Genomic DNA, 12,804 nt, shown 5'->3' on the forward strand with positions numbered 1-12,804 from the left:
TTCCATTCCTGTGGCGGTCCTCATGAGAGCCAGTTTCATCATAGCGCTTGATGGTTTTGCGACTGCACTTGAAGAAACTTTCAAAGTTCTTGAAATGTTCCGTATTGACTGACCTTCATGTCTTAAAGTAATGATGGACTGTCGTTTCTCTTTGCTTATTTGAGCTGTTCTTGCCATAATATGGACTTGGTCTTTTACCAAATAGGGCTATCTTCTGTATACCTCCAAACTTTTGACTGGTACTGTATGTGTCTTTCGTACGTTGGATGCTGATCCCCTGATCTCTTGTTACGCTCTGTTTCATTGTGTAGGCCTATGTCTATTTGGTGTATGTTGATCCATGTTGATTCCTGGTCTTATGTTCCTCTTTGTCTCAGCCAGGCTGAGACTCAGTGTGGGGTTTCCCCTTGATGCTAATGAGCTGATCCAATGTGGTTAACAGACCTTGATTTGATTCACCTCGACTGCCTCGGTTACTCCATTTACTGGCTCTGATACCAATCACTGTCATCAAGTATCAATGTCAGCTAGTTCTCCTGCACGTCATCAAATCAAATTAGATTGGTATCATACACATATTTAGCAGATGTTGTTGCGGGTGTAGCGAAATGCTTGTGTTTCTAGCTCCAACAGTGCAGTAATATCTAACAATTCACAACAATACACACAAATCTAAAATGTGCAGAATGTGATTCTGATGAGGTTGGTTATGTCAGGACCTGTTAGAAACCCTTGGTGACAATCATGGTTGTGATGTGGGGGGGGGGGTAAACACTTCTATTAAGTGTCTTTGTTTGTTTACTTAATTACTTGTGTGGTTGTGGGCGTGTTTTATGAAAACTAGGTTTGTGTGCATATTTGTGCACATATTTTGAACTAAACACAAAATGTCTCCCCATGTGTGTAATGAAGTGGTACATTTGGATCTAAGGGGAACACATGAATGTCATTCGAGTTTAATCTGAGTGAAAGCTGAACGCGCAGCGAGAGAAGCTTGGGCTGAAAATAATAGCTGAATTAACATGTCGTTTAAGGCTTCCCTCTCCCTGTAAATGTGCAGCACATATGGAGGGAGCACTGTGTGTGTGTGTGTGTGTCATGTTGAAGACATTAAAAGGTCCAGGAGAAAGGCAGTGGCCTGGGTTATGGGGAAAAGCCCAATGAGGAACAGCGATGCGTAAACCTGTCTTACGAGCTGTTTGTATTTGCATATACCCATCTATTCTCAGTCCACTTCCATGCTCTACTGATTTATTAGTCACTGTAGTTTTCAGCATGTTGTTGCAACAGTTTGACTAATATCCTGCTGTTTTTCTGATGGCGTACTGCTGACAGTGACGGATGTCCCTTTAGATTATTGTTGACATTACTTTCATTCCTCAGCGTAAAGTGCAGCCGTATACCTAATCAGGTTAAGTACTTGAACTAGAGCAGTGTCACCTTGAGTTTGATCATAAGCTTGCAGCTAGGTTCTCAAGTCCCTTTTGCCAGTCCTGTCCTCTGTTAAACATTTTCAAGGTGCACTGTTAAGAATGAGACTTGGGGTCATCACACAACTTTGACCTGATCACACAAGGTTCACAGAGTCACTCATCTCTGTAATTTTAGTTACAGGCTTGAGCCGACAAAAAGCAGATCCGCTAGATGTTTTTGTCTTGCGGAGTGAGACTATGCAGGCAAGAGCCTCAGAATCTATGATGACGATATAGAGTAAGAACAGTGTTTCTGAAGTGGTTATGAGCGTTCATTTCCCATTTGGTGCATCGTGCTCTGGGGTGTCTGGGTATTTATTGTAAACTGTTTACAACATCGATAGACAGTCTGTCACGCTAAGACAAGTAGGTATTTGTCATGGATGAATGACTCAAGGCTGATAAGAATCATCTCTCATTGTGTTCTGTTATTTCAGACTTTAGTAGTGCTTATGCGGCTAGGAAAAATATATTAAGGGCAGAGTTGAGAAGTTTCAAAACACTTTCTTTTCTTAGGATCCCTTGAGTTGCCACAGTTTAACACAAAGCTATTTTGGGGTCCTATTCATGATATGTAATGGCAGTAGTAGAGAACACAAATGTATAATTACATACATGTAATTTATGAGTTGGAAACAATGCGCTGGTCTTGCTGGAAGAGGGAGAGGCAGGAAGAGTGTGATGTCAGTCAGGGAAGAGTAGAGGAAGCCAGAGAAGGAGGAGGAGAGGGCTGCTGGGAGGTTGACCGCCTTACCATTTCCTGGCGGCGCCTCTGCTCTGCGCTCTCTCTCTCTCTCTCTCCTCGGAGTTTGAGAGAGGTGCCAGAGATGAAACTTCAGACGAGTAGACGCTGCTGGATCTCCGTCCGTGGATCTATCTATCTATCTCTATCTCTTTGAGGTGGTTCTCATTAAACCCAAGGAACCTTCTCCTGGTCTGGGTTGTCAACACTGGAAGGAAGCCAGATATCGACAAAAAGATGTACAGTGGATATGGAGGTACCCTTTCCCCTTTAATCTGATTTAAAGTGGGGCTTGTAGACATACACATATTATAGTTCTATTTTGTTCTAGGGTAGGATGGAGTTTTGAAGTACAGGATGTTAGTTTTGTCTGTAGTGTTACTCTTGTTTTGGAATGGTGGTGATTGTGGTGAGTCAAACATCAGTTGCTCACTGCTTGTGTTGGGTTTTGAAGTATTTCACTCAGTATGAGGCATCTTGTAAAATGTTACCACCCATTTAACCCCCACCAGTGTGTGTGTTCCCATCTGATTGTGAGGGTTTAGTTTTCATTCTGTGGGAGTGTTTTATCAGCCTGTGTGATTTCTTACACCCTCAATATATGTTCCCTCATTATCTCTCTGTTTGAGTCTAAATTCCTTTGCTTCGGCTTCACATTGTCCTGTTTGTCAGGACTGAAGTCGGATCTGCCTTACACTGCCCTGAATGCAGGGGGAAGAAAACCTTCCTCCATTTCCTTCTCATGGAGACATTTTACATTTACATTTACGTCATTTAGCAGACGCTCTTATCCAGAGCGACGTACAAATAGGTGCATTCACCTTATAGCCAGTGGGATAACCACTTTACAATTTTTTTTTTTTTTTTTTTTTTTTGGGGGGGTTGGGGTAAGGGGGGGGGTAGAAGGATTACTTTATCCTATCCCAGGTATTCCTTAAAGAGGTGGGGTTTCAAATGTCTCCGGAAGGTGGTGAGTGACTCCGCTGTCCTGGCGTCGTGAGGGAGCTTGTTCCACCATTGGGGTGCCAGAGCAGCGAACAGTTTTGACTGGGCTGAGCGGGAACTATGCTTCCGCAGAGGTAGGGGAGCCAGCAGGCCAGAGGTGGATGAACGCAATGCCCTCGTTTGGGTGTAGGGACTGATCAGAGCCTGAAGGTACGGAGGTGCCGTTCCCCTCACAGCTCCGTAGGCAAGCACCATGGTCTTGTAGCAGATGCGAGCTTCAACTGGAAGCCAGTGGAGTGTGCGGAGGAGCGGGGTGACGTGAGAGAACTTGGGAAGGTTGAACACCAGACGGGCTGCGGCATTCTGGATGAGTTGTAGGGGTTTAATGGCACAGGCAGGGAGCCCAGCCAACAGCGAGTTGCAGTAATCCAGACGGGAGATGACAAGTGCCTGGATTAGGACCTGTGCCGCTTCCAGTGTAAGGCAGGGTCGTACTCTCCGAATGTTGTAGAGCATGAACCTACAGGATCGGGTCACCGCCTTGATGTTAGCGGAGAACGACAGGGTGTTGTCCAGGGTCACGCCAAGGCTCTTCGCACTCTGGGAGGAGGACACAACGGAGTTGTCAACCGTGATGGCGAGATCATGGAACAGGCAGTCCTTCCCCGGGAGGAAGAGCAGCTCCGTCTTGCCAAGGTTCAGCTTGAGGTGGTGATCCGTCATCCATACTGATATGTCTGCCAGACATGCAGAGATGCGATTCGCCACCTGGTTATCAGAAGGGGGAAAGGAGAAGATTAGTTGTGTGTCGTCAGCGTAGCAATGATAGGAGAGGCCATGTGAGGATATGACAGAGCCAAGTGACTTGGTGTATAGCGAGAATAGGAGAGGGCCTAGAACTGATCCCTGGGGGACACCAGTGGTGAGAGCACGTGGTGCGGGGACAGCTTCTCGCCACGCCACTTGGTAGGAGCGACCGGTCAGGTAGGACGCAATCCAAGAGTGAGCCGCGCCGGAGATGCCCAGCTCGGAGAGGGTGGAGAGGAGGATCTGATGGTTCACAGTATCAAAGGCAGCAGACAGGTCTAGAAGGACAAGAGCAGAGGAGAGAGAGTTAGCTTTAGCAGTGCGGAGAGCCTCCGTGACACAGAGAAGAGCAGTCTCAGTTGAATGACCAGTCTTGAAACCTGACTGGTTTGGATCAAGAAGGTCATTCTGAGAGAGATAGCAAGAGAGTTGGCTAAAGACGGCACGCTCAAGAGTTTTGGAGAGAAAAGAGAGAAGGGATACTGGTCTGTAGTTGTTGACATCAGAGGGATCAAGTGTTGGTTTTTTGAGAAGGGGTGCAACTCTCGCTCTCTTGAAGACGGAAGGGACATAGCCAGCGGTCAAGGATGAGTTGATCGGTGAGGTAAGGGAGAAGGTCACCGGAGATGGTCTGGAGAAGAGAGGAGGGGATAGGGTCAAGCGGGCAGGTTGTTGGGCGGCCTGCCGTCACAAGTCGCAAGATTTTATCTGGAGAGAGAGGGGAGAAAGAAGTCAAAGCATAGGGTAGGGCAGTGTGAGCAGGCACAGCAGTGTCATTTGACTTAACAAACGAGGATCGGATGTCGTCAACCTTCTTTTCAAAATGGTTGACGAAGTCATCCACAGAGAGGGAGGAGGGGGGGGTGGGGGGATTCAGCAGGGAGGAGAATGTGGCAAAGAGCTTCCTAGGGTTAGAGGCAGATGCTTGGAATTTAGAGTGGTAGAAAGTGGCCTTAGCAGCAGAAACAGATGAAGAAAATGTAGAGAGGAGGGAGTGAAAAGATGCCAGGTCCGCAGGGAGTCTAGTTTTCTTCCATTTCCGCTCAGCTGCCCGGAGCTCTGTTCTGTGAGCTCGCAATGAGTCATCAAGCCACGGAGCTGGAGGGGTGGACCGAGCCGGCCGGGAGGATAGGGGACCATTATGAAACTGAAATCCCTGGAGTTGGAGAATGATAGTGTTCCTCCTCCTAATAGCTCTGGCCACACTGTCTCAGTCTAAGTCCCTGGTGTTGGTCTATATAGGCCTCTGGTTTGTGGGCGAGGGGGCTGACTGCAGTTTGTAGTAACATCCAGGTGGTCTCCCACTGCATGTCCAAATGAATGTGGTTTAATTCGGTCTGTGGGGAGGAAAAACAACGCTGGCCCCACAGATCTATCTTTGGTGGCGTTGAGGTAGACCAGCTGTTCCCAGGGATGGTGTGTGGACACGGACACCTCAGTGTTCATGCAGTGCTGTGGCTGTCAGTGACGTACTAATAATCCCTAGGGGACGTCCATAAGTGTGTGTGGCGTGATTTCCCCTCACTTTAGGTGTGGTCACACTCTGGTCAGGGCCTGTTGCTGTGGAGATTTGAAGAGCATTATTTCACAGTTTTTCAAACCAGTCCCTCATGACCAGTGTTGTAAACATACCCATGAGACAATGAACAGTGACTAGGGGGCTTGACTGAGTCAGAGTACGGAGTCGTAGTACTGAGATGAGTCGTAAACAGTGTTATAAATCTTAATTTAGTGGAAGTGTTGGATAAGAGTCAAGCAGACGTGGAGGGATGGAGAAGGGATGTAGTGGGTCTTTTTTTAGGTGCTGACAGAGAGAACAGAAGGGAAGGAAGGGGACACGTGTGTTTAGGGGCTTTCTCAGAGAAAGCAGACACATGACGCCTGGCTGGGGGCCATCAGGATCAGGAACCAACCTGCAGATCATATCCTGGATCGGGGGAGGGAGCGAGCAACAAGCAGCCTCTCATAAACCCAGTCATTTCAATATGCACATCAAATACTCATTAGGTTCCTCATTAGCTTGTTATGCTTTCCTGTTCTTTCTTTTTTCAAGTTTATCCAAATGTCAGTGGTTACAGAGAGCTGATGCCTAGCCCTACTGCTTGGACATTTTATCATGCTTTATTGTGTTATATAGTTCCAGTCTATTTCCTATAATCCAGAGATTTAATGGTTATGATAAGGTCAGTAAATTATGTTTATACTGCATGTGGGGTTACTGGGTGACCCAGAAATGTCTACCGGCTGTGTTTTGTGGTGCTAAGTGCTCCTCTACTCTTGTGCTTGTTGCGCCACTGTCTGTCCCCAGTGTTGTTTTTAGAGCCAACTAGCCCGTTCCCTGTCCATCAGCTCAGCGTTGTATTAGGGAACTGGCATGCCCTTCCACCCCGTCATCCTACCCCCACTGCTGTTGCTGTTCAGTTCTGCGACCCAGGCGGCTCCCCTCCCCCTCTGAACGGTGTAAAGGGCCTATGTGCCCCTCGGTTAGAAGACAGTAGACCCTGCTTATCTCCACCATGTTTGGAATGTCATAGTAGAGGGGGGAGACGGGCTGGTTGATGAGGGGTGCAGCCTGTATCCGAAGCCTAGCTCCATCTCCATTGGCAGTGTCATTAGGGCTTTTGTTACCCCAGCTGTGCCTCTCTCTGTGGCTGATCACAAAACAGCCGGTGTGTTTTTCGCTCACACTCATTCACAACACAAGACAGACACCATGTAAACAAACACCTTGTTTATAAACACCCATGCATAACCTGCAGGTGTGATATGCACATTAGAGATGAGATGTTGAGAACAGTGTGGCTTTGATGTGCATCACAATGCTGAGCGTGATCAGAGTGGGTGTGAAAGATGCAGTGATGTCAGGGTTTGGTGGGGGATAGTGGAGTGGCTGGCCCCAGTGTGCTTTGTTTTCTAGAACTGTCCTGGAACGAGACCAGCCAGGCAGCAGAACAATGGGCGTGATCGTGTCTATGGGCTTCGGACAGTGTCCAGCCATAACCACACTCATCATGGAAACCAATGGAAGCCTGTAATTATGTGGCATACGGCTCGTGTGGTTTTATGTTTATGTCACTCTCAATATATTTCCGCATCGTGTGATTTCACTGTATTTATTCCTGGGCTGACCCATCTCTTCTGGGACAGGTAGGAACCAGGCATGACAGACTGGAGGTATTGTTAGGATGGCTGACTGGGTCCTCACTGCGCTGATCTGTGTGTGGGTGGGGAGTGTAGCAAGGTAACCATCCGAGGCTGAACACTAGAGCAAAGGAAGGAGAATGTGTCGCTTACCTGTTTCCTGTTTACTACGTGATGCCCATGAGAAGGATTCTCTTGAAGGTGTGTCTGTGTCTGTGGATGCGTGTGCAGTTAGTGCCGTGTAATACCAGATGCAAAGGCATATACTTAAATATGTTTTGACACAGTATATGATTAGTGTGTAAGAAATACTAGTTACTGTATATGGCACTCTGGTAGTGCTTCAACAACTATTATATACACTGAGTGTACCAAACATTGGGGACACCTTCCTAATATTGAGTTGCACCCCCTTTTGCCCTCAGAACAACCTAAATTGAAATCAAATTTTATGCACCGAATACAACAGGTGTAGACCTTACCGTGAAATGCTTACTTACAAGCCCTTAACCAACAATGCAGTTTTAAGAAAAATAAGAGTTACTAAATAAACTAAAGTAAAAAAAATTAAGAGCAACAATAAAATAACAATAATGAGGCTATATACAGGGTGTACCGGTACCGAGTCAATGTGCGGGGGTACAGGTTAGTCGAGGTAATATGTACATGTAGGTAGGGGTAAAGTGACTATGCATAAATAATAAACAGCGAGTAGCAGCAGCAGCGTAAAAAAAGAAGGTGGGGGGGTCAATGCAAATAGTCTGGGTGGCCATTTGGATAGCTGTTCAGCAGTCTTATGGCTTGGGGGTAGAAACTGTTAAGAAGCCTTTTGGACCTAGACTTGGCGCTCCGGTACCGCTTGCCGTACGGTAGCAGAGAGAACAGTCTATGACTAGGGTGGCTGGAGTCTTTGGCAATTTTTAGGGCCTTCCTCTGACACTGCCTGGTATAGAGGTCCTGGATGGCAGGAAGCTTGGCCCCAGTGATTAACTGGGCCGTACGCACTACCCTCTGTAGCACCTTGCGGTCGAATGCCGAGCAGTTGCGTTACCAGACGGTGATGCAACCAGTCAGGATGCTCTCGATGGTGCAGCTGCAGAACTTTTTGAAGATCTAAGGACCCATGACAAATCTTCTCAGTCTCCTGAGGGGGAATAGGCATTGTCGTGCCTTCTTAATAATATAATAATAATATGCCATTTAGCAGACGCTTTTATCCAAAGCGACTTAGTCATGTGCGCATACATTTTTACGTATGGGTGGTCCCGGGGATCGAACCCACTACCCTGGCGTTACAAGCGCCATGCTCTACCAATTGAGCTACAGAGGACCACATTCTTCACGAGCACGCCCCCATTCTTCACGACTGTCTTGGTGTGTTTGGACCATGATAGTTTGTTGGTATCCATGGTCATGGCTCACATCAACACCATCATCCCAGAAACCCTAGACCCACTCCAATTTGCATACCGCTCCAACAGATCCACAGATGACGCAATCTCTATTGCACTCCACACTGCCCTTTCCACCTGGACAAAAGGAACACCTACGTGAGAATGCTGTTCATTGACTACAGCTCAGCGTTCAACACTATTATGCCCTCAAAGCTCATTACTAAGCTAAGGACCCTGGGACTAAACACCTCCCTCTGCAACTGGATACTGGACTTCCTGACGGGCCACCCCCAGGTGGTAAGGGTAGGCAACAACACATCTGGCACGCTGATCCTCAACACGGGGGCCCGTCAGGGGTGCGTGCTTAGTCCCCTCCTGAACTCCCTGTTCACTCATGACTGCGTTGCCAAGCACGACTCCAACACCATCATTAAGTTTGCCGACGACACAACGGTGGTAGGCCTGATCACAGATAACGATGAGACAGCCTATAGGGAGGAGGTCAGAGACCTGGCAGTGTGGTGCCAGGACAACAACCTCTGCCTCAACGTGATCTAGACAAAGGAGATGATCGTGGACTACAGGAAAAGGAGGGTCGAGCACGCCCCCATTCTAATCGATGGGGCTGTAGTGGAGCAGGTTGAGAGCTTCAAGTTCCTTGGTGAGCCTTTCAAAGCACTTCATGGCTAGAGACGTGAGCGCTACTGGTCGGTAGTCATTTAGGCAATTTACCTTCGTGTTCTTGGGTACATGGACTATGTTGTTCTGCTTGAAACATGTAGGTATTACAGACTCTGTCAGACTTGCCAGTTGGTCAGTGCATGCTCGGAGTACACATCCTGGTAATCCATCTGGCCCTGCGGCTTTGTGAATGTTGATCTGTTAAAGGTCTTACTCACATCGGCTACGGAGAGCGTGATCATAGTCGTTCAGAACAGCTGGTGCTCTCATGCATGCTTCAGTGTTGCTTGACTCAAAGCGCGCATCGTCGGAGGGCATAGCGGGATTTCTTATAAGTGTCCGGGTTAGAGTCCCGCTCCTTGAAAGTGGGAGCTCTACCCTTTAGCTCAGTGCAGATGTTGCCTGTAATCCATGGCTTCTGGTTGGGGTATGTACCTACGGTCACTGTGGGGACGATGTCATCGATGCACATATTGATGAAGCTGGTGACTGACGTGGTATACTCCTCAATGCCATCGGATGAATCCCAGAACATATTCCAGTCTGTGCTAGCAAAACAGTCCTGTAGCTTAGCATCCACGTCATCTGACCACTTCCGTATTGAGTGAGTCACTGGTACGTCCTGCTAGAGTTTTTGCTTGTAAGCAGGAATCAGGAGGAATTATGGTCAGATTTTTTCCTCTGGTTGCACATGTAACATGCTGGTAGAAATGAGGTAAAACGGATTTAAGTTTTCCTGCATTAAAGTCCCCGGCTACTAGGCCTCTGGATGAGCATTTTCTTGTTTGCTTATTGCTTATGGCCTTATACAGCTTGTTGAGTGCGGTCTTAGTGTCAGCATCTGTTTGTGTTGGTAGATAGACAGTTACGAAAAATATAGATGAAAACTCTCTTGGTAAATAGTGTGGTCTACAGCTTATCATGAGATACTCTACCTCAGGCGAGCAAAATCTCGAGACATCCTTAATTTTAGATTTTGCGCACCAGCTGTTATTGACAAATAGACACAGACCGCCACCCCTTGTCTTACCGGAGGCAGCTGTTCTGTCTTGCCGATGCACGGAAAAACCCAGCCAACGGTATATTATCCATGTCGTCGTTCAGCCACGACTCTGTGAAACATAAGATATTATTTTTTTAATGTCAGTTTTTAAGACTATCCGTTGGTAGGATAGTCTTGAACTGAGCTCATCCAGTTTATTCTCCAATGATTGCACGTTGGCCAATAGGACGGAGGGTAGAGACGTGTTACCCACTCACCAACAAATTCTCACAAGGCACCCGGACCTGCGTCCCCTGTTTGTGTCTCTTCTTCATGCGAGTGATGAGGATTTGGGCCTGGTCTGGTATCAGCAATAAATCCTTTGCGTCCGACTCGTTAAAGAAAACATATTTGTCTAGTTCGAGGTGAGTAATCGCTGTTCTGATATCTAGAAGCTATTTCCGGTCATAAGAGAAGGTGGCAGAAATATTTATGTATAAAATAAATTACAAACAATGACAAAAAACACACAAAATAGCATAATTGGTTAGGAGCCCGTAAAATGGCAGCAATCTCCTCCGGCGCCATTGCTTCATAGGGGCATGGACTCTACATGGTCTCGAAAGCTTTCCACAGGGAGGCTGACCCATGTTGACTCATGCTTCCCACAGTTGTGTCAAGTTGGGTGGATGTCTTTTGGGTGGTGGACTATTCTTGATACACATGGGAAACTGTTGAGCGTGAAAAACCCACCAGTGTTGCAGTTGTTGACACAAACCGGTGCGCCTGGCACCTACAACCATACCCCGTTCAAAGGCACTTAAATATTTTGTCTTGCCCATTCACCCTCTGAATGGCACACATACATGTCTCAATTGTCTTAAGACTTAAAAATCCTTCTTTAACCGGTCTCCTCCCCTTCATCTACGCTGATTGAAGTGGATTTAACAGGTGACATCAATAAGGGATCATAGAGTTCACCTGGATTCACCTGGTCAGTCTGTTTCATGGAAAGTACAGGTGTTCATTTAAGCAATAAGGCCCGAGGGGGTGTGGTATATGGCCAATATACCACTGCTAAGGGCTGTTCTTAAGCACGACGCAACGCAGAGTGCCTGGATACGGTCCTTAGCCGTGGTATATTGGTCATATACCACAAACCCCTGAGGTGCCTTATTGCTATTATAAACTGGTTACCAACATAATTAGAGCAGTAAAAATAAATGTTTTTCCATATCCGTGGTATATGGTCTGATATACCACGGCTGTCAGCCAATCAGCATTCAGGGCTTGAACCACCCTTGTTTATAAAATGTTTTATACACTGTGTAAATCAAATGGAATTTACCAGTTTATATTGAAGAGGCGCAACTATTTATTTGTCTGCCCAGTCTTGTTCATTTTTGGGGGGCTTGGTTCGCCTCTTTCTGTCTACGTTTCTAATGAAAAGAAAACGTGTTAAGTCAAAAGTCCAGGCGGGGAGGCAGAAGGCTCCGTCCAGCTCAGTCTCTAGTCCTTTCAAGATGTTTTTATTTTTCTCAATTATCTTCCTTTTTAGAGTTTCCAGACTTCAGACATCCTGTAGAATGGCACCATTTCCTCTGCCCTGAGTGTGGCTGGCTAGGTGTCTCTCTGGGTTTCTCTGCGGTTTGCAGTAGCACAGTTGACTCAGGGCAGTTCCACAGTAACGAAACAGATTTTTTTTAACAATAAACATTAATTTCAAAGTTTAACAAACCATTTAACTCTATGCACAAGGGCTTCTTTTAGCAATTTACACTGAACACTTTATAATAGCACATTTTCTGGAAGAACTGTGCAGATGCAAAGAATTTTGGTAAAATCTCCCTCTGTTTTTTATGTGTCCTCGGTTTTCCAAGAATGGGGTGTCAGCTATGACATGACACATTCACTTTGAAAAAATCTCTTTTGGTTATTGAATTACAGTAAGTGAAGTGGATTTACACCCGGTAATGGAATTGTGGTAACGGAATTTCATCATGGGTCCCTGATCTGTACTACACAGAAATGCATACGTATTAGGGATATGCAGCTTTCCCTTTCAAGACAATTCGATACGTACAGTATCTAGATATGTGGGCACCAATACGGTACAAGAATGGTACCTTTCAGTATGTTATTGAACCCAAGATGGCGTAGCAGTGCGGTCGTGTACTCTGTGTGTGTCCGTGTAAATAGCCTGTTTTTTGTATTTTTTTGTATTTTTCGTATATATTTCCCTATCACACTTTTCATCCTTCTACTAAATATACTTTCCTGCAACCCGCCTCACTCAATGTTGAACGGATTCTATTATTGACTTACCTTTTATCTAGAATCTCCAGTTGAAACTAGCTAGCCAGCTAACTAGCTACTTGCTATTAGCCACCGTTAGCGGTTTTCCCCCAGAACATCGGATTTTCTACCGGAATAACTGAATCACTGGACATTAACACCGGATCATAACTAGCTAGCCACAACCGAATGGATGTTGCTGTTGGCTAATCACCACTGCCCCTGAAGCAAGCACCAGTTAGCCTTGAGCTAGCCTCGAGCCAGGCCCATATCCCGGCTATCTACCTCTCTGTCTACCGGACGGGAGTAGCCAGCTAACTAGCTACTTGCTATTAGCCACCGTTA

General features: G+C 46.5%; 1 protein-coding gene across 3 annotated transcripts in view; it reads left to right on the forward strand.

Moving 5' to 3' along the window:
- The window catches only part of LOC311137425 (rho family-interacting cell polarization regulator 1-like), a 135,546-nt gene that overhangs the window by 91,708 nt on the left and 31,034 nt on the right, over positions 1-12,804 (forward strand). Inside the window, exon 1 of one of the 3 annotated variants that reach the window (XM_084171915.1) lies at positions 2,319-2,470. The exons of the other annotated variants lie outside the window; for them this stretch is intronic. Coding sequence (XP_084028041.1) covers positions 2,452-2,470 — 19 coding nt within the window. The 5' untranslated portion in view covers positions 2,319-2,451. Of the gene's footprint in view, positions 1-2,318; positions 2,471-12,804 lie in introns of those variants that run through there. 3 annotated transcript variants of the gene reach the window in all.

Source organism: Coregonus lavaretus, assembly GCF_964263955.1.
Source record: "Coregonus lavaretus genome assembly, chromosome: 11".
NCBI lineage: Eukaryota > Metazoa > Chordata > Actinopteri > Salmoniformes > Salmonidae > Coregonus > Coregonus lavaretus.